This window comes from Mercurialis annua, linkage group LG1-X, assembly GCF_937616625.2.
Source record: "Mercurialis annua linkage group LG1-X, ddMerAnnu1.2, whole genome shotgun sequence".
Classification (NCBI taxonomy): domain Eukaryota; kingdom Viridiplantae; phylum Streptophyta; class Magnoliopsida; order Malpighiales; family Euphorbiaceae; genus Mercurialis; species Mercurialis annua.
Window position 1 is genome coordinate 48,760,026 of NC_065570.1, and position 21,313 is coordinate 48,781,338.

At 35.6% G+C, this 21,313-nt stretch overlaps 3 protein-coding genes across 3 annotated transcripts; 1 reads left to right on the top strand and 2 right to left on the bottom strand.

Moving 5' to 3' along the window:
- Nucleotides 1–2,371: 2,371 nt before the first annotated feature.
- LOC126655646 (uncharacterized) lies at nt 2,372–4,769 on the top strand. The gene has a single exon (XM_050349892.2). It carries the CDS (start codon nt 2,966–2,968, stop codon nt 4,463–4,465), a length of 1,500 nt encoding a protein of 499 aa, XP_050205849.1. The 5' UTR covers nt 2,372–2,965; the 3' UTR covers nt 4,466–4,769.
- A 212-nt stretch (nt 4,770–4,981) lies between these two features.
- LOC126655635 (heat shock cognate 70 kDa protein 2-like) lies at nt 4,982–7,488 on the bottom strand. Its single transcript, XM_050349880.2, has 2 exons — nt 6,970–7,488; nt 4,982–6,852 (listed from the first exon to the last, which is right to left on the bottom strand). Exons 1-2 carry the CDS (start codon nt 7,181–7,183, stop codon nt 5,117–5,119), a joined length of 1,950 nt encoding a protein of 649 aa, XP_050205837.1. The 5' UTR covers nt 7,184–7,488; the 3' UTR covers nt 4,982–5,116.
- A 10,553-nt stretch (nt 7,489–18,041) lies between these two features.
- Nucleotides 18,042–21,094, bottom strand: LOC126672305 (uncharacterized). The gene is made up of 4 exons (XM_050366255.1): nt 19,876–21,094; nt 19,079–19,689; nt 18,349–18,634; nt 18,042–18,076 (listed from the first exon to the last, which is right to left on the bottom strand). The coding sequence occupies exons 1-4, from the start codon at nt 21,092–21,094 to the stop codon at nt 18,042–18,044; spliced, it is 2,151 nt and encodes a 716-aa protein (XP_050222212.1).
- Between the last annotated feature and the right edge of the window lie 219 nt (nt 21,095–21,313).

The following is a 21,313-nucleotide window of genomic DNA, read 5'->3' on the forward strand; positions in this document are numbered from 1 at the left end:
GAAAAATATATGTTGCAACCCTTTTATTTAATTTTTTTTAAAGATTTCATCCTTAAATTAATTACATCGTCAATTATATCCTTGTTCGAGGCAGAGGTGAAACATAAAAACCCAAAATAGAGTACAATTGAACTTTTTAATAGATCATGATATAAATATAAAAAAGTGTTACCGTGTGTGATTTTTAAGTAACTACGCCTAAAATAATTAGCTCCAGTATAACTAAAAAATTTAAAATTTGGTTGACATAATGTTATTATATTTTTGATTATTGGAAAAATGATCTTTTATAACTTTTACCTTATCAAGTGTGTGTCTATATATATATATTGAATATTTTGTTTTCATATATATTCAAATTTTAAATTATATCTAATTCTTTTAAGATTTATTATATAAAGTTTTGATTCTGGTAATGATATATGATCTTTAATTTTAGTTTAGAAAGAATTAATTTAGTTTAAAATGAGGTTCGTATGTCTGAAACTAGATTTAAATTAAGAGTTGGATATACTTTCTCAATTGTAAAATTAGTTGACCAGAATATTCGAACTATTTTTCTTTTTTGGAATATATTTGATAAAATGGTCAAAATTATAAATTTAAGAGAACATTTTGCATTAATGATTATTCGTTATATTTGTTGGCTTAACTGAATTAATCAACTAATTTCCTCGGTCTAATTTTATATATGTAATATTTTGATAATTAATTGAATTATATTGATTTTAATTAAAATCAATAATTTGATTGATTCGATCCAAATATGAAGAAAAACAAAACTAACTGAATTTCAGTCTATGATGGTCTGGTTTTTGCTAGAGCAAATCTTGTTGAATGTATGCATATTCAAAAGTTGTTACAGATATATTTATGGCGAGTTATAAATCTAAATAAGTCGGCCCTTTGGTTTGGCAATGGACCTTGTATTTCCACAAAGAATGGACTACAAAAGATTTTACAAGTCCTTCTAGTCCAGTATCATGATCGTCAATTGGTAGGAGATAGTTTTAAGTTTATCAAGGAAGGAATTTGGCATAATTGTATAGTTGAAAAGGTATTATGTTCTCTAGTGGGGGCATATAAGTAATGCTCAAAGTCTTTATCTAGGCTATCCTCATTTAACATCTAAATTCCCAAAATAGTGTTGATATGAAGCTAGGTTCTTTAACGTTGTCTTCAAAACTCAGTGTTTATATGAAGGTGCTTTAATAGTCGGTTACATGTGAAGACAATCTTAGTTGATAGTAAGATTGTCATGCACTTTCTGTGGTTTTATAAAGAGGCTAAGAAAGTTTGGGAAAACTGTGACATGGCAAGATTTTTTAACCCAATTTTGAGCATAACAGGAACAATCAAGTATTTGGAGGAAATTACATTCCTGCAAACTAACTTCTGGATTGGGGAGTGAGCATCTGAATTTCAGCAAGCATTTTTATTGAAAAGAAGAAATGAAACCATGAGAACTCTCAAATAATTTCTGAAGGAGATAAGAGATATGTATCTCCTAGTAGAAATGTCTTTGGTGTTAAAGTGGATGCTAGTTTCAATAGAAGAACAAATAAATTTAAAGTTGGCTTTGTTATACAAGACTGATCAAGTTGTAAAGCAGGCTGCAAGACTGCATGATAAATTATTTGTCTTATTATGATGTGTGCATCATAGCTTAAGATTGCATAATAAATTTTCTTAAGAATTCATGTTGCTTAGAAATTACTTATTCATATATGATACAAATAAGGTTCCGAATATTTAAGCTGATCAATCGGCTTTGGTTTAATATAATTAATTATTTTAAAAAAAAAACATTTTGTTATAAATAGAAGGTTTAATTACACTAAAAATTATCAACTTTTGTGTTGTTTTGGTATTTAACATTATTCACTTTTTGGCATATTTAACATTATTCATTTTTTGGCATATAACACCATGGGGACGTTTTGGATGTAAAACGTTTAAGGAAATGCAATCGATGCTAATAATTTTTTTATCAAACTAACTGATTAAGTGATTATCATATATGCATCACTGCGATATTAGAGTGATTTGATATAATTTTGAGAGATTTACATATTTATCTAAAAAAATATAGAATTTTATCTTAACACGAAAAACTTAACAAAAATACCTCATGATTTGGTCATTTTAACGGCGACTGTTATTGTTAGTTTTTTTTAACACGGAGAGTAAAAATATTAAAATGGCCAAATCATAATATATTTTTATATAATTTTCCGTATTGAGATAGAATTTTATATATATATATTTTTAGATAAATATGTAAATCCCTTGAATACAAGTTGCTAAGTGGAAGACAAGCCCATTAAGATGTACATAATCCAGTGGCAAAGAAAAGGCCCACCACTTGGAAAGAATCACACTCTTCTAGCATTTCTTGCTTATCTTCTCTCTTGTATTCCGGATGCAAGAGACAAAAATACCCAGAACTTCTATCAATTTCAACGTCAACTCCCGTTACCGTTACTTCACGGCAAACTAAGACAATCACTGTTGGCAACAAAACTCGCGATCTTTTTAACGGCGACCGTTATCGTTAGCCTTTCTTTAATTTCTAGTCTCCTCCTTAGAAGAGATCTCTTTTATCATTTTATGTCAGTTTGATTATTCATTGATTTTTGAGATTATTCCTTTAAAGGTAAATTTCCAATTCTCTCTTTTTAATCAGTTTTTTAAAGATTTCTCATTTTGTTGATGCATATCAAATGTAATTACTGTAAAGTTTTAATCTTTATTTAATTCTATGGTTACCCAATTGGTTGATTATTTGTTAATGTTCTAGTTATAGTAATAAATTTGTGTTTTTTTTTCCTTCTGTTTGTCAAGTAAAAGGCTTGATCATATGGTGTAATTTTAGGGTTTTGTTGATCAGAAATTGTTTTTTAGAGCTGAACTGATACATATAAGTAATACCCAGTTGATTGATAAAGCTTGATAAACAGTCAATATGGGAGAGGATTTGCTTACAAGCCTATCTATTGAGAATCATCACCCATCAACATTATTATCTATGGATTCTAGTTTAGCTTCTCATGAAGAATCAGATAGGGAAATGAGTAGGTCTATGATTCTATCTAGGCCGCCGGATATCAATCTTCCGTTGTCAGCCGAGCGTAGTCCTCCTCCACCGTCTTGGAATTCCGACTCATTCGATATATTAGATGTTGGATTCGGGACTCAGATTAATGAGTCTGATATTTATCTAAATCTTCCTAAGGCCGGGCGTAAATGTGCTAAGAGATTGGATAGTGTATGGGGTGCTTGGTTCTTCTTTACGTATTATTTTAAGCCTGTATTGAATGAAAAGTCGAAGAGTAAGGTTGTTTGGGATAGTAACGGGGTTTCCGGGTTTGATAAGTCTGACCTTGAGCTCGAAGTGTTCTTGGTTCAGCATGATATGGAGAATATGTATATGTGGGTTTTTAAGGAAAGGCCTGAGAATGCTTTGGGTAAAATGCAGCTGCGTAGTTATATGAACGGACATTCTCGTCACGGGGAGCGTCCGTTTCCTTTTAGTGTTGAGAAGGGATTTGTTCGATCTCATAGGATGCAAAGGAAGCATTATAGAGGCCTTTCAAATCCCCAGTGTCTGCATGGGATTGAGGTTGTTACCTCTCCGAATTTTGAGGTTGTCGATGAAGAAGAACAAAAGAGATGGATGGAGTTTACCGGTAGGGATTTAAACTTTTCTATCGCTCCTGAAGCAAGTGAGTTTTGTTCATGGAGGAACCTTCCTAACACAGATTTTGAGCTCGAGAGACATCTTCCTCCGTTGAAGACTAATTCACAGCCTCATTCAAAGAAACTGCTTAATGGTTCGGGCTTAAATTTGTCAACTCGACCATCTAATGGCAACGGAATGGATCTCTCGCCTGTTTGCAACAAGAGGAAGAAGGATTTATTCCTAAATGGAACTGATGAAGATTGCTGTTTGCTTATGAATCAGCATAACGACAGAGTTCAAGATACAGAAACGCATCCGATTGAATTGCCTTGGTTAAATGATTTTAGTGGAGTGATGAGGAATGTATACGGACCAGTTACATGTGCGAAAACAATCTACGAAGATGAACAAGGATACCTAATAATTGTCAGCTTGCCTTTTGCTGATCTTAAAAGGGTTAAAGTTACTTGGTGGAATAATTTAACTCATGGCGTCGTGAAGATTTCGTCTTTGAGCACAGCATGTATGCCATTTATTAAAAGAAACGATAGAACATTCAAGCTCACCGATGTATCTCCAGAGCATTGTCCTCCAGGTGAGTTCATAAGGGAAATTCCTTTACCAACTCGGATTCCAGATGATGCTCAGCTTGAAGCTTATGGAGATGAAACAGGAACAGTTTTAGAGATCATGGTGCCTAAACATCGTGTCGGACCTGAAGAACACGAAGTCCGTGTTTGCCTTCGCCCACAATTTGGAACGAGTGAGCTATTGTTATCTTAAATAAGTGTAGAGATGGCTGAAGTTAGGTCTAAGAAACAAAAATTTCTAATTTGTGTAGTTCTATACTTTCTTTCTCCTGATCAGATCTTAATTTAAGCAAATATGTCTCGTTTTGACATATAATTTACTGTTATTGAATATCTTTGGCCGTGATCATCTCAGCTGATTGTTGAATTGAAGTTGAACGGTGACCAGATATAACTGTATATATAAACTATTATAACCGTGTAAAGTATTGTTTTATAGTTTTGGGGTCTGTTTGGGCAGATTTCTGATGGAATACAATAGTGTTGACTTGGAGTGATGGTTTGTACTGTTATTAGGATCAAGAACTTTAATTGGAACTTTTTAATAGCTCAAATGCTTTGTATACAATTTTAAGGTTTGAACTTTAATCATGAATCAACTTTTAAGTGCAAATTTGATCATTTAAATTCAACTTCACATGGAAATAAACACATATGGTACAGGCTAACTAATAAATTTGCAAGAAAAAAGAAGCAAGAATGCCACAAATTGCAGAAGAACAAAATGATCACATTAACCATTTCAAATACTTACACAACCCATTATCATATTATACTACTACAAACAGAACAGGTAAAGAAAACAGAACAAAACAAACATCTCAACAAAAACAACCTAACCCACTTAATCAACCTCCTCAATCTTGGGACCAGCACCAGTTCCACCACCGGAAGAAGGACCATCCTCATCCATAGCTCCACCCATATCACCGCCACCACCTTGATACATCTTAGCAATGATAGGGTTACAGATACCTTCCAGCTCTTTCATCTTGTCTTCAAACTCATCCGCCTCAGCTAGCTGGTTTCCATCGAGCCATTGGATCGCCGAGTCGATAGCCTCTTCAATCTTCTTCTTATCAGCACCGGAAAGCTTCGCGCTAATCTTCTCATCTTTAATGGTGTTCCTCATGTTATAAGCATAGTTCTCAAGCGCATTCTTAGCCTCCACTTTCTTCTTATGCTCCTCATCCTCGGCCTTATACTTCTCTGCATCTTGAACAAGCTTTTCAATCTCCTCCTTGGACAGTCTCCCTTTATCATTAGTAATGGTGATCTTATTCTTCTGTCCGGTAGTCTTATCCTCAGCAGAAACATTCAGAATTCCGTTAGCATCAATGTCGAAGACCACATTGATCTGCGGAACGCCTCTCGGTGCTGGAGGAATGCCCGAAAGCTCGAATTTCCCGAGAAGATTGTTGTCGCGGGTTCTGGTTCGCTCCCCTTCATAAACTTGAATCAACACTCCCGGCTGGTTGTCCGAATAGGTAGAGAACACCTGTTCTTTCTTTGTAGGAATCGTCGTGTTCCTCGGAATCAACACGGTCATAACTCCACCAGCAGTTTCCAGTCCGAGCGATAATGGAGTGACATCGAGTAAGAGAAGATCCTGAACCTTCTCGTTACCCTCCCCACTCAAGATCGCAGCTTGAACTGCAGCACCATACGCGACAGCCTCATCAGGATTAATACTTTTGCAGAGCTCCTTCCCGTTGAAGAAATCCTGCAACAATTGCTGAACTTTCGGAATCCGGGTGGAGCCACCAACAAGAACCACATCATGAACCGTACTCTTGTCCATTTTCGCATCTCTCAAACATTTCTCCACAGGCTCCATACATTTCCTAAACAAATCCATGTTCATCTCCTCAAATCTCGCCCTCGTAATCGTCGTGTAGAAATCGATACCCTCATAGAGAGAATCAATCTCAATTGTAGTCTGAGCAGTGGACGAGAGAGTTCTCTTAGCCCGTTCACAAGCAGTTCTCAATCTCCTCAGCGATCTTGGATTCCCGCTAATATCCTTCTTATGCTTTCTCTTAAACTCCTGAACGAAGTGATTCACCAACCGATTATCAAAATCTTCACCGCCCAAATGAGTATCACCAGCAGTAGATTTCACTTCAAAGATACCCTCCTCAATGGTAAGAAGAGAGACATCAAAAGTACCACCGCCAAGATCGAAAATCAGCACGTTTTTCTCACCGGTACTGCTCGCTTTCTTGTCGAGACCATAGGCAATAGCAGCAGCAGTAGGTTCATTGATGATACGCATCACATTGAGCCCAGAAATCGCACCGGCGTCCTTCGTCGCTTGCCGCTGAGAGTCATTGAAGTAAGCAGGAACCGTAACGACAGCGTTCTTGATAGTAGTACCAAGATACGCCTCGGCGATTTCCTTCATTTTTACAAGCACCATTGAGGAGATTTCCTCGGCTGCAAATTGCTTCTCTTCACCCTTATAGGTGACGACAATCATAGGCTTGTCGCCAGGGCCAGCAATGACCTTAAAAGGCCATAGTTTCATGTCGCTTTGCACCGATGGATCGCTGAATCGCCGTCCGATCAACCTCTTCGCATCTGTTGCAGAAAATTAACATCAATATCAACATCCGTACAGTAACAAACAAATTAAATTCTTATATCAATTTATATAACTTCTTCTAAAAAAACATACTTAAACATCAAATTTCTTACCGAAAACAGTGTTGGTCGGGTTCATAGCGACCTGATTCTTGGCAGCATCACCGATCAGACGTTCGGTGTCGGTGAAGGCAACATAAGACGGTGTCGTTCTGTTACCTTGATCATTGGCAATTATTTCAACACGATCATGTTGCCAAACTCCAACACAAGAGTAAGTTGTCCCCAGATCAATTCCAATTGCAGGACCTTCTCCTTTACCAGCCATTCTAAATTATTCAAAATCCACACACACAAAAAAAAAGAACAGAAATTTTAACAGAAGTTTGAGCAGAATTGCTTAGTTGATTGCTTGGTTGATTTGATTGTATGTATTGTGAAGAACTGAGAGGTGGGTGCTTGCTTTTAAAGAGCCGAGTGTTTTCTCTGGAAAGTTCTGTGTTGTGTGTTATCAGCCGTTGGATTGGGTTTTTGGACGGTTGAGATGAGTAGTATTGACGGTTCTTTCCCGCCTTTTTGGTTACTGGGTGATTCTTGTATTGTCGAGGAGGTTCGGGAGAGTTCTGAGGTGTGTTCGATAGAACTAAAATGTGAAACGTGGTGGGCTTTGGCCTCTGCTAGAAGGATCTTTTGACAGTTATACAATCGTCAAACGGCGTTGTTTTTTTAGAAAATTAGAAAAAATACTCTCTTTTTAAAAATAATAGGATTTCCTACCTCAAGAAGGAAAAGATAGAGAAAATACCTCACCCTTTTACTATAATTATTTTTTTACTCTAAGACATATTTATATTATAATTATACCTACTTTTTATTATTATTTTACTCTAATTATATTTTTTTTACTCTAATAATATACCACCTGTTACTCTTTTTTTTCCTTTCTCTTTCCTTTCTCTTTTTTCTTCTTTCTCTTCTCTGCTTTCTTTTTTTTCGTCATTTTTCTTCTTCTTCTTCTTCTTCTTCTTCTTCTTCTTCTTTTCTTCTCCATTTTTATTCTTTTTTTCATCATCGTTCCTTCATCGATCCGTTGTCGCTCCGCCATCGTTTCGTCGTCGCTCCGCCGTTCTTTCATATTTGATTTTAGCGATTTTTTTCTTAATTCGTGGTGATAAATACAATTCATTTTAACTTTCAGATCTAAATAAATTAATCTTGATTTTTTTCAATTTTAGATCTAAAAAGCTGCATGAAAAACGATTTTATGATGAAAAAAACGATTTTCTGCAAACAAAACAGCATCTGATTATCATATGAGTATCACTGCATTATCATCACATTATCATAACACTGCAGAAAAAATTATTTTTTTTATAAAAAAACAGCCTTTGATTATCATATGAGTATCACTCTATTATCATGTAGTTATCATAACATTGCGGGGAAAAAAATTCTGCATAAAATAATGTTTGATTATAAAATCGTTATCATAATATTATCATATTTCGTTATCATAACATTATCATATGATACCGAGATGATATTTATGGTATCAAGATGATAATGTTATGATAATATCTATGATTATGTTATGATAAAACAATATTTGATTATCATGTCAGTATCAGTATATTATCATGTTGTTATCATAACACTGCAGTAAGATAACTAGATGATAATGAAATATGATAATGTTATGATAATATCTATGATTATGTTATGATAAAACAGTATCTGATTATCATCTCAGTATCAGTATATTATCATGTTGTTATCATAACACTGCAGTAAGATACCTAGATGATAATGAAATATGATAAGATTATGATAATTGGATGATAACGTGCGCAAAAATATAATTACAAAAGGATTTATGATAACCAGATGATAACGGAGTAAAATCATAAATATTTTTAAACCCAGAGTAAAAACATAAATCTGAAAAAAACGTGAGGTATTTTCTGCAACTTTTCTGTGTTGAGGTAAAATGTGCAAATATTTTTATTTTTGGAGTAAATACCTAAATTTCCCTTGTTTTTTTAATTTTGAATTTTTTTTGAAATTACTGTTTTAACTAATCATTAGGCAGCAAGGCAGCATTTTCAAGTAATTAAAAATTAAATAGGCAATCAAAAAATAAAATTTTTTCAGATAAACCCAGTAAGTCAGCCTATCATTTTCATCCGTATACTAGCCTATTACATTATGACACGTCATTCAAATAGTGGTACTATCGTAACACTTTTAAATAGTAATATTATAATAGTGCCATTATTTGAATGACATGCTATAAAGTGATAGATTTAGTTCACAGATAATATAATAGACTGAATATATCTAATAATTTCTCTCAAAAAATACTCTCTCAGTTCTAGATTAATTGGCCGCTTTTATTTTATTTTTCAGATACCTATCAATTCGTAATAAATTATAATTTTCAATTTTATGCTATCTTTGTTTAAATTCCATTATTTTTTTTAATTGGAGAAGAATTTGTGGGAAGATTTATACCTACGACCTAATAGTTTGTTATATGGTATTTGAATTATTTAAGTTATAACTCATTGGTTTAAACTCCAAACAAATGATCAATTCACCCCTAAATTTAGCATAAAATATTTGAAAAGTCATTTTTGCTGGTTTTGGTACAAATCACGCAACTATATCATTCAGCAGGAAAAGATCCCTCCCCAATCTCACATCAGCAAGTAAGTTACATTCTCTGTAAAAGAAATGGAAAAAAGTTTTAAAAAGATCCTTCACATTTTATCTATATCTCAAATTTGATTTTTAATTATTTTAATTTTCAATTATATCTTTATAATTTTAAAAATACAATAATTAATTTATTTTTTAATTAAAAAAGGGACTTTTTTTTTCTTTTTCTTCCTCCTTTACCTTTTTTTCTCTTCTTCTTCCTCCGACCACCTTCCGTCACTACCCACCACCATCCAACTCCAACCCCGCCGCCTCCATCCATCTCCACCATCTCAGGCGAGGAGCAGAGAATTTGCTCCAAAGAGCAGATCTGCGTTTTACGCGAGGAGTAGCAGCTCCTCGTTGCTCCTCGCAGTTTCTCGTTTGAGAAGCGGATTCCGGCGGGGCAGGGGTGGGTGGTGGTTTTCGGCGGGAGTAAGGGTGGGTGGCGGTTTTTGGTGGTTTAAATTTAGGTATTTAATTAGTATAATTAGATTAATTAGGGTTGTAGTTGTGTTTAATTAAGGTTTAAATTGTGATTAATTGGAATTAATTAGTGTAATTAGCAATTTCACTTTTTAGGGTGTTTTTATATCAAAGTGGATGATTTGATGCCAAATGACCAAGTTGCGGATTGATTTTTCTCAAAATCGACGAGAATGAATTTTTTGATATTTTATTTATAGTTCAAGGAATTGATCCTTTGTTCTTTAAACTCCATTATTTATTGTAATCATTTAAAAATAAAATTAGTAGTATTTAATAAAAATTAAAAATAAATGAGGAATATTTTTATTTTAATAAGATATACAAAATCCTCGTATTGGAGAACTTTCTAAAATCCTCTTAGATTATGTTTTCATCTCTCTTTTCGTTTCAGTTCCGGTATCCCAGAATCCCAAATTTTATAATGTGAAAAAGATTGAAAAAATATAAATTTAATGTGGCAGACTAAATAATAAGGTGATAAAATTATAATATTCAATTTTATATTGACTAGAGTCGTTTTACGTGTTTCATACATGCTTATAATATAACTTGTTGGGTTGATTCCGCAAGTATATGAGTCGTATGTAATAAAAGGACAGTTGGGTCTGGCATGCCGGTCGACAAGAAAAGTAATGATTTCATACATCGATTCAAAACATTTTTGGTTTATCTATCGATTAAAAGATTTGATTTTATAATTAAATTAACAACTAAGCAATTCAAATAAGCAATTAATGAATCATAAGTTGCAACGAATAATAAACAAGCGATAATCCATATGCCAACAATTAATGAGTTTTTTTGATAAATACCCATGATAAGATAAATTTTTTAAAAAAATACTGTTTCAAAGATTTTTATTTTAAAAAATAAGATTTGAACTTTTTTATTTTCAAAATTACGGTCTAGATTACCAACGGTTTACTAACAGGTTACTAACAATAATACCAAAAATAAATTTATTATAAATTTTTCAATGATTTTCTCACGGTGTACTAAACACAAACTTAATGTAAAATTTAAAAAAAAAACAGTTTGTTTACAATTTAAATTTACTAACGATTTTTAACGATATATTAAAAATTAATTTATTATAAGTTTACCAGCGGCTTACTCACAATTTACTAAGACTAAAACTAAATTTATTATCACTTCCAGATCCTTCTAGACCCGATCCAAACTTGTTTTCGTGTTTATAGACTCGTTTGAACTCGAAATTGGGCCCCGTTTGAGCCCACATGTATTGTTTTAGTTGTAGATTCATATTGTTTTTTGTAAAGGGCATGTCCCTATTTAATTTGGATCCCGAAACCCAAACTTGTAACTCGCTAAGCAAACCGGGCCCTGAAGCCCACGATCACGAAACCACCAACTTCGAAAAGGGATTTCGGGTTTGTTTGAACTCGGAATCGACCGCTGTTCAAACCATTGGAGTCGTATTGATGAGACAAAAAACTTCCATATTCTGCCTGGAACCCAGTTATGACCACACTGACAGTCAAGCCACATTCAGTGCTAGACACTTCGGTCAACGAGGTTAAAAAGTATTTCTAATCTTGCACGCTGCCACCTAGGGGTGAGCACGGATCCTGAATATCTCCAAAACCGAACCGAAAACTGGACCGAAAATATCCAGGACCGAAAAATATCCGTTGACCATTGACTTTCTCCGAACCGAACCGTACCGAAAATTTTATTGGTACGGTTCTGGATCTTTTATAAATAACCGTACCGAGAACCGAACCGAAGTACCGAACTTATACCCGAAGAACCGAAATTATATATATATATATATATATATATATATATATATATATATATATATATTATTCTAATTTTCATTTGATTATTATATTTGTATTAACTTTGAATTAATAAAAATTAAAATTGTTTTATAAAATTAAATAATATATATTAAAAATATTAGTCTATATATATATAATTTTTTTTATTAATTTACATAAAAACAAAATAGTTATATATTTCAATGAAATTTATATGAATTTATCAAATATTTAATAATTATTAAAACTATTTTTTATAAGTTAATATGAACAACACATATTCATTATTTTCTATCATCTATCAAATTACATAGTTTTAACAAAAATTATATAATTTTAGACTTGAAAATATTTAAAAGTATCCTTATCAAATAATCAAAAAATTAATATTAAATCGAACGATAATATACATGTTGTGCCTTTTTATTTTATTGATGATTATTTACTTGTGATAGTTGAAAATATAAAAAAAATGAATGAATGAGTAGCTAATTAATTTTAAAAGTCAAAATAATATATTATAATATAGTAGAGATCGCATTTTAAATAAAAAAATATCCGTGGTTTTAGTGATATCCGTACCGAACCGTACCAAACCATTAGGACCGAATCCCCGTACCGAACCGTACCGAAAAATAAAATCTTCGAACCGAACCGAACCGATTATTGGTACGGATCCGGATATCCAATTTTTGATATCCCCGACTTTTGGTTTGGTTCCGGAGATTTGTCAATCCCCGGACTCCCCCGAACCGTGCTCACCCCTGCCACCTGCCCATGGGTATGCTGAAACTGTTTAAATCACTTTCAAAAGCATTCTGTTGGCAAATAATCGCAAGTGTACGATATCGCGCAAGTAATATAACTTGGAAGACCAAGTATCGATCCCACAAGGAACAATGAACTAAACAACTAATTTCTAATATTCTTTTAATTGGCTAGTAGGAAAATAAATGGATTTGTGTGAACTAATTATAATCTAAAGTGAATTAACTCAAGTAATTAGACTAAAAATCTGAAATCAAACAAATAAATCGAAGTTTAAACAATAATAGTAAAAAGCTCAAGAATTGATAATTCCAAATAAACTAGTAGAAGAATGGATCAAAATTTATCTAGTGATTTTATTGTGAATCGAGCTATTCTAATGCACCGAATCCCGCTCTCTCAAGCCTCAAAGATTCAAATAAAATCACAACCTAATTAGCTAATCAATTATTAACTTGCTCTCACAATATTAAAACTGAATTAAATAACTAAATTGTAATTATGAAGCAAACTCAACGACTACCTAAATTCCAACCCGCTCTCACGGTGTTTTCCTCTAAGTTTTTAATTACCTATGTCTATCTAATTAACAATCTCTCAATTAGTTAATTAAACACAAAATCATGAACTAAGTGATCAAATTAATTCAAGCATTAATCTTAGTAATTAAAACACAATTTTACTCACTTAATAAATCCTAATCCAATTCGAAAACTAGTCTAAGTGTTCATATCAATCCCCGAACAAAGGATTTAGTTACACATGCTTAAGCTTAAATTAAACAAAGAAGAAGATGAAGAATTAAACATAATTAGAACAATAAATACCGGAGTTGTCAATTTCGGAAGAATCGTCTAGATTAAACTTGAAATCTTCACAATCGTTCTTTGCAGAAACTAATAATAAACTACTTATAAACTGCTGAGAAATAGAAGCTTAAACGCTATTTTAAGAGAATGAAAATAAAACTAAAGTAGTCTAAATTATTCTACGTATTAAATTGAGTCTAGTACAAGGTCTTTATATAGTAGGAGAAGTTCCGGAGTCTTCTAATTCGTATTGCAAATTGATTTGTAATAGGAGTTGGAATTGAAGAAGAATTTCAGTCCAAATCAAATCCTGAAGCACGCGTGTTTTACTCTTGTTCCGTTCGGGAAGCCTTTGGTTCCGTTCGTGACATGCCTAATTTTCCTCTTTTCCGAACGGAACAACCCCTTCACGTTCGAAAAACTCGTTGGCCGAAAGCTTTTGATATCAGATTCCTTCTTGAGTCCCGAACGGGACAAGGCTTTTCCGTTCGGGACTCATGCTCATTCTGCATGTCTTCCGTTCGGAACTCATCTTTTTCGAACGGAACAATCCTCAATCTCGTTCGTAACTTCAATTCCTTCGTCCGCAAGCTACGCTTTTCACTCGTACACGCAATCCACCATAATTTTGCCCCAAATAGTCGGTTTTCACCTAATTTCCACTGAAATACTAACAAACACTATTAAACGTAAAAACGCCAAATAATGTATAAAAACAATACTACACATAATAAAAACCGACTAAAATCGACCCTAAATATAGGAGTAAAATACTCCTATCAAACCTCCTCACACTTAACCTTTGCTTGTCCTCAAGCAAGAAACAAATCTTACTCTACAAAATATGTTAGAAATCATTAGCATATAACTTAACAATAAATCAATCAAAGAAATCCCCAACCCTATGAATAATATGAAAAACAACCTTCTAAAACCGACAACTAAATAATGATGCAATCAAATAACAATAATAATTTTATGACATAATTCAATATAACAACGGTTACTAACTCATTAGTACAAGGTCAAATTGAATCACACTTCAAGCTTCACTATCACTTGCGGGACATGGAACATAATCAATTTCTCACTTAGGCAAATCATAGCACAATTCAATAAAAACTAAGCTAATGGCATCAATATTTCAACAAGTAGGGTATATAACAAAGAAAGCTCACAATTGAAAACATGAATACTCACCATAAGCTTGCTCATAGTCCCGGACTCCGCTACTTGATTCGGTAATCAACAAAAATCATATGGTCTTTTATTGGGTTGTAATGTGGCTAAGGTAAAGGGTAGGTAAAAAGGATAAAACAAAGGCTAATTATCAACTTAATAAACTATTTATTACTACTATTAACTTCTAGGTTGATCTAACTCCGCTTTTATATGAACTTATAACTTTCTTTTCTTTTTGAATTACGCTCTACTCATTGCTTTTTTTTGCAATCTCAGAATTTTTTTTTCTTCTTTTTGAAGCTTTTGCTTGCAAATTTCTATCTCTTTTTATTTTCTTTCAATCTTTTATAAGGCGCAATCTTAATCTTTAAAGCACAATGTAGTTCACTTTTCTCTTTTCACTAATCTTGAGTTATTAATCACCTATATTCATCATAGTCATAACAAATAATATATCAAGTCGATAAGGTAAACAAAAGAGGTAAAGCATAGAACGGTAAATGGTAAAATATGGTAAAAACAATAAAAAGGCTTAAGGCTCAAATTGGTGTAATCTAGGGAATAAAGGGTAGTCTATTTAAGTGGTCTAAAAGAAAGGTTATACCTAATTGCCATAATCATCTAATTGTTGAAAACTCAATCGTGTAACTTTAAACGGACACCGAGCAAGTTCTAGGAGTAAAACATGAAATCAATACTCACAACAAGGAAATTAAGCTCAAAACTCTCAAAAGTGTGTAGTGTTATGCCATAAACTCAATTCCTACTTAAATTATGCTACTCATGCCAAAAGTTTAAAAACGACTATAAAAATAAACAATCGACATGTCATGAATCCGCATCAAGTTATTCAATTATGTTTCAACGATTTGAACAAGTCTAAATTTTGAATTCACCCTTATTTCATCGGATTTATGTCAACGAATTATTAAGTCATTAAGCAAGCATCGCTTATCAATTGTCGAATTAAGAAAACGCGTTCATACATTCATTGATTCGGGGAAATCTAAGATTGACAAATTAATTAAGATACACACCAAATCAACTAACACTTTCATATTTAAAAGACAACGATTTAAAACGATACAAGACCTTGAAATAAACTAATTTAACACCGAATACAATCTACTAAAAAGAAAATAACAACTTAATAAAAATAAACTAAAACTGAAAATAAAGATAAATCACCGAAAAATAACCCAAACGAAAAATAAATTTTTCTTCCCCCCTCCTCACACTATTTCTAGCTATGTCCCCAAAGCTAAGAAATAAGAAATAAAAATAGAAAAAATTGGAAAGAGTTTGGGTTTAGAAAAACAAATCTCGCTCTAGTCAAAGGCCGGTGGATCCGGTGATGGTTCCGGTGATGGATAACGTTCTCCGCCGGCGGCATTAAAGTAACCCCGAAGAAAATCCTCTTGCCGATTAAGGCGTGCTCGCATTCGATCTTGCCTCCATTGTAGTTGTGCAAGACCAACATGTTGTTCACGTCGGATATCTTCAAGTAATTTTTGGTTAGTTTCCCAACCAACCCGGTTTTGCTCCCATCCGATCCGGTTTTGCTCAACCAACTCAGAAAACCGTTGGTCAAACCCGGAAACATGAGCCGCTTCTCCGGCTTGAGAAGTTCCCGCGGGTGCCTCCTCCGCTCTTCTTTCTTCTCCACCTTCTACTTCCCGTGCTACCTCTTCTCGCCGTGTTCGTGCCACCAATCGTACCCTTCTATTATAGGGAATAACTCTTCCCTTCTTTACAAACCCGGCAACATCCAAATGGTTCGTATTAAGAGACCGTGCTAGAATGGTCTCAAAAGTCGCCAAAGTAGACGCCGTAGGCATACAATTGTATTTTTCCGCCAAAGCACGAATAATGAAACCATAGCCAATCTTGGATAATTCGGATGGAACTTCCCTCAATCGCTTCAATAGACGATACGCCGTGTTGACTTGGTATGCTTCTATCTCCGGATGCAAAATAGCATTCAAAGCTAGAAGATCACTCTTGGCCACCTTCGTATATTCACCACGCCCGCCAAACGAGTGCCCAAACCACTTCACAAAAACCACAATAGCGATGTCTTTGATTTCATTAATCTTGGACCCCCTTGTCCGATAATCATCACGATCCGTCAATTCCCTCCATATCTCCACTTGATCAAAGTTTTGATCCCAATCTATCAACCCCGTTCCCCTCATCCCAAACATTTCCACCAAATCTTCAACACTAAGTGTGTGGCTAGTGTTGTTGATGCGGAAAGAAATAGATGAAGGAGAACCGCTAACCGGTTTGAGAGTAGAGAAGAATTCACGAGTAAGTTCATCGTAAGAGTGATGACTAACCTTTGCCAATGCCGATAACCCCAAAATATCCAAATAACGCTCCACCTCATCCTTGATGCCAAGGTTCTCCATATCATCAAAATCGATTTGGAATGGAATTACCATTTCCCTTTCTTTGATACTCAAATATAAATCACCTTCCTCCTCCGTATGGATTTGGAAAGGTGCGTTATAGCGAGTAGTCAATATCGCCGAGGTGTTCACCCGAGATGAGGATGGAGCGGTTGATTTAGTACGTACCCTTCCCACGGCCGGTAAGGGTGGATTCGCCGCTTCTTGATTTCTCGTGCTTGAACGACGGATTGGTTGATTTTCGGCATTCTTGCTTCGCACCATGATTGCGGAATGAGAGTATTTCTAATAAATTTGGAGAATAAGAAGAGAAGAATATTAGAAGAAGAGTATGTGTGAAATAAAAAGTAGAAAAATGCAAGGTATTTATAGGAAAAATAAATCAAATCTCAAGATTTCCCTCCACTAATTTCAAACTCTCCATTTAATAACTTGGAATTGATTTAACGGTTTAGATCGAAGCCATGTAATCAATCCAAGTGAAATTGAAACACTAATGAATGGTTCGGATTTGCCAAATCATCAATCCAAGTGAAAAATTCAAATTTTTACAAAGCACAAATCTCAAAGAAACACAAGTTTCAAAAGAAACACAAATCTCAAAAGAAACACAAGTCCCAAGAAATCCACTCCACTTTAATTCAAAATTCAAAATTCAAATTTTTCAAAATTTTTGATGTTTCCCGAACGGGAATAATTTAATCCCGAACGGGATTAGGCTTAATTCTTGTCCCGTTCGAAACTTAGGCAAACTTTTCCTTGTTCCCGAACGGAACTATGGTGTCCCGAACGGGACAAAGGCAAATTTTGCCTAGTTCCGAACGGAACTACCCTTCCCGTTCGGAAAAGTGAGAAGCCGAGAGCTCTTTCTCGAACGGGAAGGGTGTGTCCCGTACGGGACAAAGGCAAATTTTGCCTAGTCCCGAACGGAATGACCCTTTTCCGTTCGAAAAAATTGAGGGCTGAGGGCTTTGTCCCGAACGGAAATAGCCTTTCCCGAACGGGACAAAGGCAAAATTTGCCTTTTTGCGAACGGGAAAGGTATTTCACGAACGGAAACCTCCTGAAATCATGTATATACCTGCAAAAACACACAAAAACACACCCCGGAATTAAACGGAAATAAATAAACAAATTTAAAAATTAAATACGCATAAAAGGAAAATAAAATAAATAAAACAAAACACGTAACCTCTCGAGATTGCCTCTCGAGTGCGCTTTATTTTTGGTCAAAAGCTAGACCGTGGCCCGGAATTTATGTAGGAGTGGTGAACGTGATTTGGTCCACTACTTGATCCGTCAAAGGTCCAAGATACGGCTTGCACCGTTGTCCATTTACTTTGAAGATTTCACCACTAGAATTCTCCAATTCCAAAGCTCCATGACTTGCCACCGTTCGAATCTTGAAAGGACCGCTCCAACGGGATTTTAATTTCCCGGGAAATAATTTGAGGCGCGAGTTGTAGAGCAAGACAAAAGAGCCCTCCACAAACGTTTTAGGCACGATATGAGCGTCATGCCATCGTTTCGTCTTCTCTTTGTAAAGCTTGGCGTTTTCATAGGCATTTAACCGAAATTCGTCCAACTCATTGAGTTGAAGCATACGTTTCTCCCCCGCCGCTTTAAGGTCAAAATTGAGCTTTTTAATGGCCCAATACGCTCTATGCTCAAGTTCCACCGGAAGATGGCATGCTTTCCCAAAAACAATACGATATGGAGACATTCCGAGGGGCGTTTTAAAAGCCGTACGATATGCCCATAATGCATCATCTAGTTTCAGTGACCAATCTTTCCTTGTGTTATTAACCGTTTTCTCTAGAATTCTCTTTAGCTCACGGTTAGAAACTTCAACTTGCCCGCTTGTTTGAGGATGGTACGGAGTAGCGACCCGATGATAGACTTTATATTTCCGCATCAAGGCATCGAATTGCCTATTGCAAAAGTGAGATCCACCGTCGCTTATTATTGCTCTAGGAGTCCCGTATCGATTCATCAAACGTTTGAGAAAATCCAACACTACTTTGGCATCGTTAGTGGGTAATGCTTCCGCCTCTACCCATTTTGAAACGTAATCTACGCACACCAATATGTATTGCTTTCCAAACGACATAGGAAAAGGACCCATGAAGTCTATTCCCCACACATCAAAAAGTTCCACCTCTTGAATGTTGGTAAGCGGCATTTCATCTCTCTTCGATATGTTCCCCACTCTTTGGCATCGATCGCAATGACTAACAAAGTCTTTCGCATCACGAAATAGCGTAGGCCAAAAGAATCCGCACTCTAGCACACGAGCCGCGGTCCTTGATGTACCATAATGGCCCGCATAGTCCGAAGAATGGCATTGACTAAGTATAGGCATCATCTCTTGTAGTGGTACACATCTCCTCAAAATCCCATCTCCACACACCTTGAAGAGGTACGGTTCCTCCCATAGAAACCGTTTAGCATCGCTCAAGAACTTCTTCCTTTGGTGGTAAGTCAAATCCGGTGGCATTATTTCGGAAGATAGATAGTTTGCGATATCCGCATACCATGGCGTTTCCACTTCCGAAAGTACCATCAACATCTCATCCGGAAACGTTTCATTAATCTCTACGCCACTTATAATTGGTTCCGGAATCTCTAACCTTGACAAGTGATCGGCGACGACGTTCTCCGTTCCTTTCTTGTCGCGAATTTCGATGTCAAACTCTTGCATAAGGAGCACCCATCGGATTAGTCTCGGTTTAGCATCTTGCTTTGCAAAAAGGTATCGAAGGGCCGCATGGTCCGTATAGATGATAACCTTAGAGCAAAGTAAGTACGACCGAAATTTATCCAATGCGAACACCACCGCAAGCATCTCTTTTTCGGTGGTGGTGTAATTGAGTTGAGCACCCGCCAATGTTCGGCTCGCATAGTATATCACGTGAAGCTTTTTCTCCCTCCGTTGCCCCAATACGCACCCGAGTGCTATATCACTTGCATCACACATGAGTTCGAAAGGAAGAGTCCAATCGGGTGATGAAATAATTGGGGCCGAGATGAGGGCTTCTTTCAACCTAGCAAAAGCATCAAGGCAATCATTAGTAAATTCATAAGGAATATCTTTAACAAGTAAATTAGTTAAAGGACGAGCAATGGAAGAGAAATTTTTGATGAATCGTCGATAAAACCCGGCGTGCCCTAAGAAGGCACGAACTCCCTTTACGGTAGTTGGTGGTGGTAATTTCTCGATGATTTCCGTTTTTGCTCTATCTACTTCAATGCCGTCCTTGGAGATTTTATGTCCCAAGACAATTCCTTCCTCTACCATGAAATGACACTTCTCCCAATTCAAGACTAGATTGGTCTCCTCACACCGGGCCAACACTCGTTCAAGATTATTTAAGCATATCTCAAAAGAGTCCCCGAATACCGAAAAATCATCCATGAAGACTTCCATAATATCTTCAATCATATCGGCGAAGATGGAAGTCATACATCGTTGAAATGTTGCCGGTGCATTACAAAGACCAAACGGCATCCTCCGATAAGCAAACGTTCCATAAGGACATGTGAAAGTTGTTTTCTCTTGGTCATCCGGGAAGATAAGAATTTGATTGTACCCGGAATATCCATCGAGAAAACAATAATAAGCGTGGCCCGCTACCCGCTCCAACATTTGATCGATAAATGGTAACGGAAAATGGTCCTTCCTCGTCTCCGTATTCAACTTGCGGTAGTCAATACAAACACGCCATCCCGTTACCGTCCTAGTGGAAATTTGCTCACCCTTCTCGTTCTCAATCACCGTCATCCCCCCTTTCTTTGGAACACATTGGATGGGACTAACCCACGCACTATCGGATATGGGGTATATAATTCCGGCGTCGAGAAGTTTTACTATCTCCTTGTGCACGACCTCCTTCATATTTGGATTCAAACGCCGTTGTCTTTGAGCCGATGCTCTTGACTCGTTTTCTAGGTGGATCTTGTGCATGACCACCGAGGGACTAATTCCTCGGATGTCCGAAATTTGCCAACCGATCGCCAATATATGTTGCTTCACCACTTTGACAACTCTCGCTTCTTGTGTTTCCGACAAGTTGTTCGAGATGATGATGGGAAGAGTCATGTTGTCGCCTAAAAACGCATACCGTAAGTGAGATGGTAACGTTTTAAGCTCAACCTTTGGTGGAGAGATAGAAGAAGGTGGTGTCACGCTCTCTCTTCTAATCAAATTTTCGGCTTTCGGCTCATCTTCTTTGGAATATTCTTCCTCGGAAGTTGCTTGTGTCTCCTCGGAATGGAATATGACTTTTGAAACCGGGAAAAGTTCTTCCACAATTCCATC

Excerpts from the sequence above, each read along its gene's own strand:
- LOC126655646 (XM_050349892.2), top strand. The coding sequence starts at position 2,966 with ATGGGAGAGGATTTGCTTACAAGCCTATCTATTGAGAATCATCACCCA.
- LOC126655635 (XM_050349880.2), bottom strand. The coding sequence starts at position 7,183 with ATGGCTGGTAAAGGAGAAGGTCCTGCAATTGGAATTGATCTGGGGACA. Across the intron at positions 6,853-6,969 it reads CCCGACCAACACTGTTTTCG|ATGCGAAGAGGTTGATCGGA; the intron begins GTAAGAAATTTG and ends TTTCTGCAACAG.
- LOC126672305 (XM_050366255.1), bottom strand. The coding sequence starts at position 21,094 with ATGACTCTTCCCATCATCATCTCGAACAACTTGTCGGAAACACAAGAA. Across the intron at positions 19,690-19,875 it reads TGCGAGCCGAACATTGGCGG|AGTTTGACATCGAAATTCGC; the intron begins GTGCTCAACTCA and ends TCCTTATGCAAG. Across the intron at positions 18,077-18,348 it reads GGAATTGGAGAATTCTAGTG|GTATATACATGATTTCAGGA; the intron begins GTGAAATCTTCA and ends GTGTTTTTGCAG.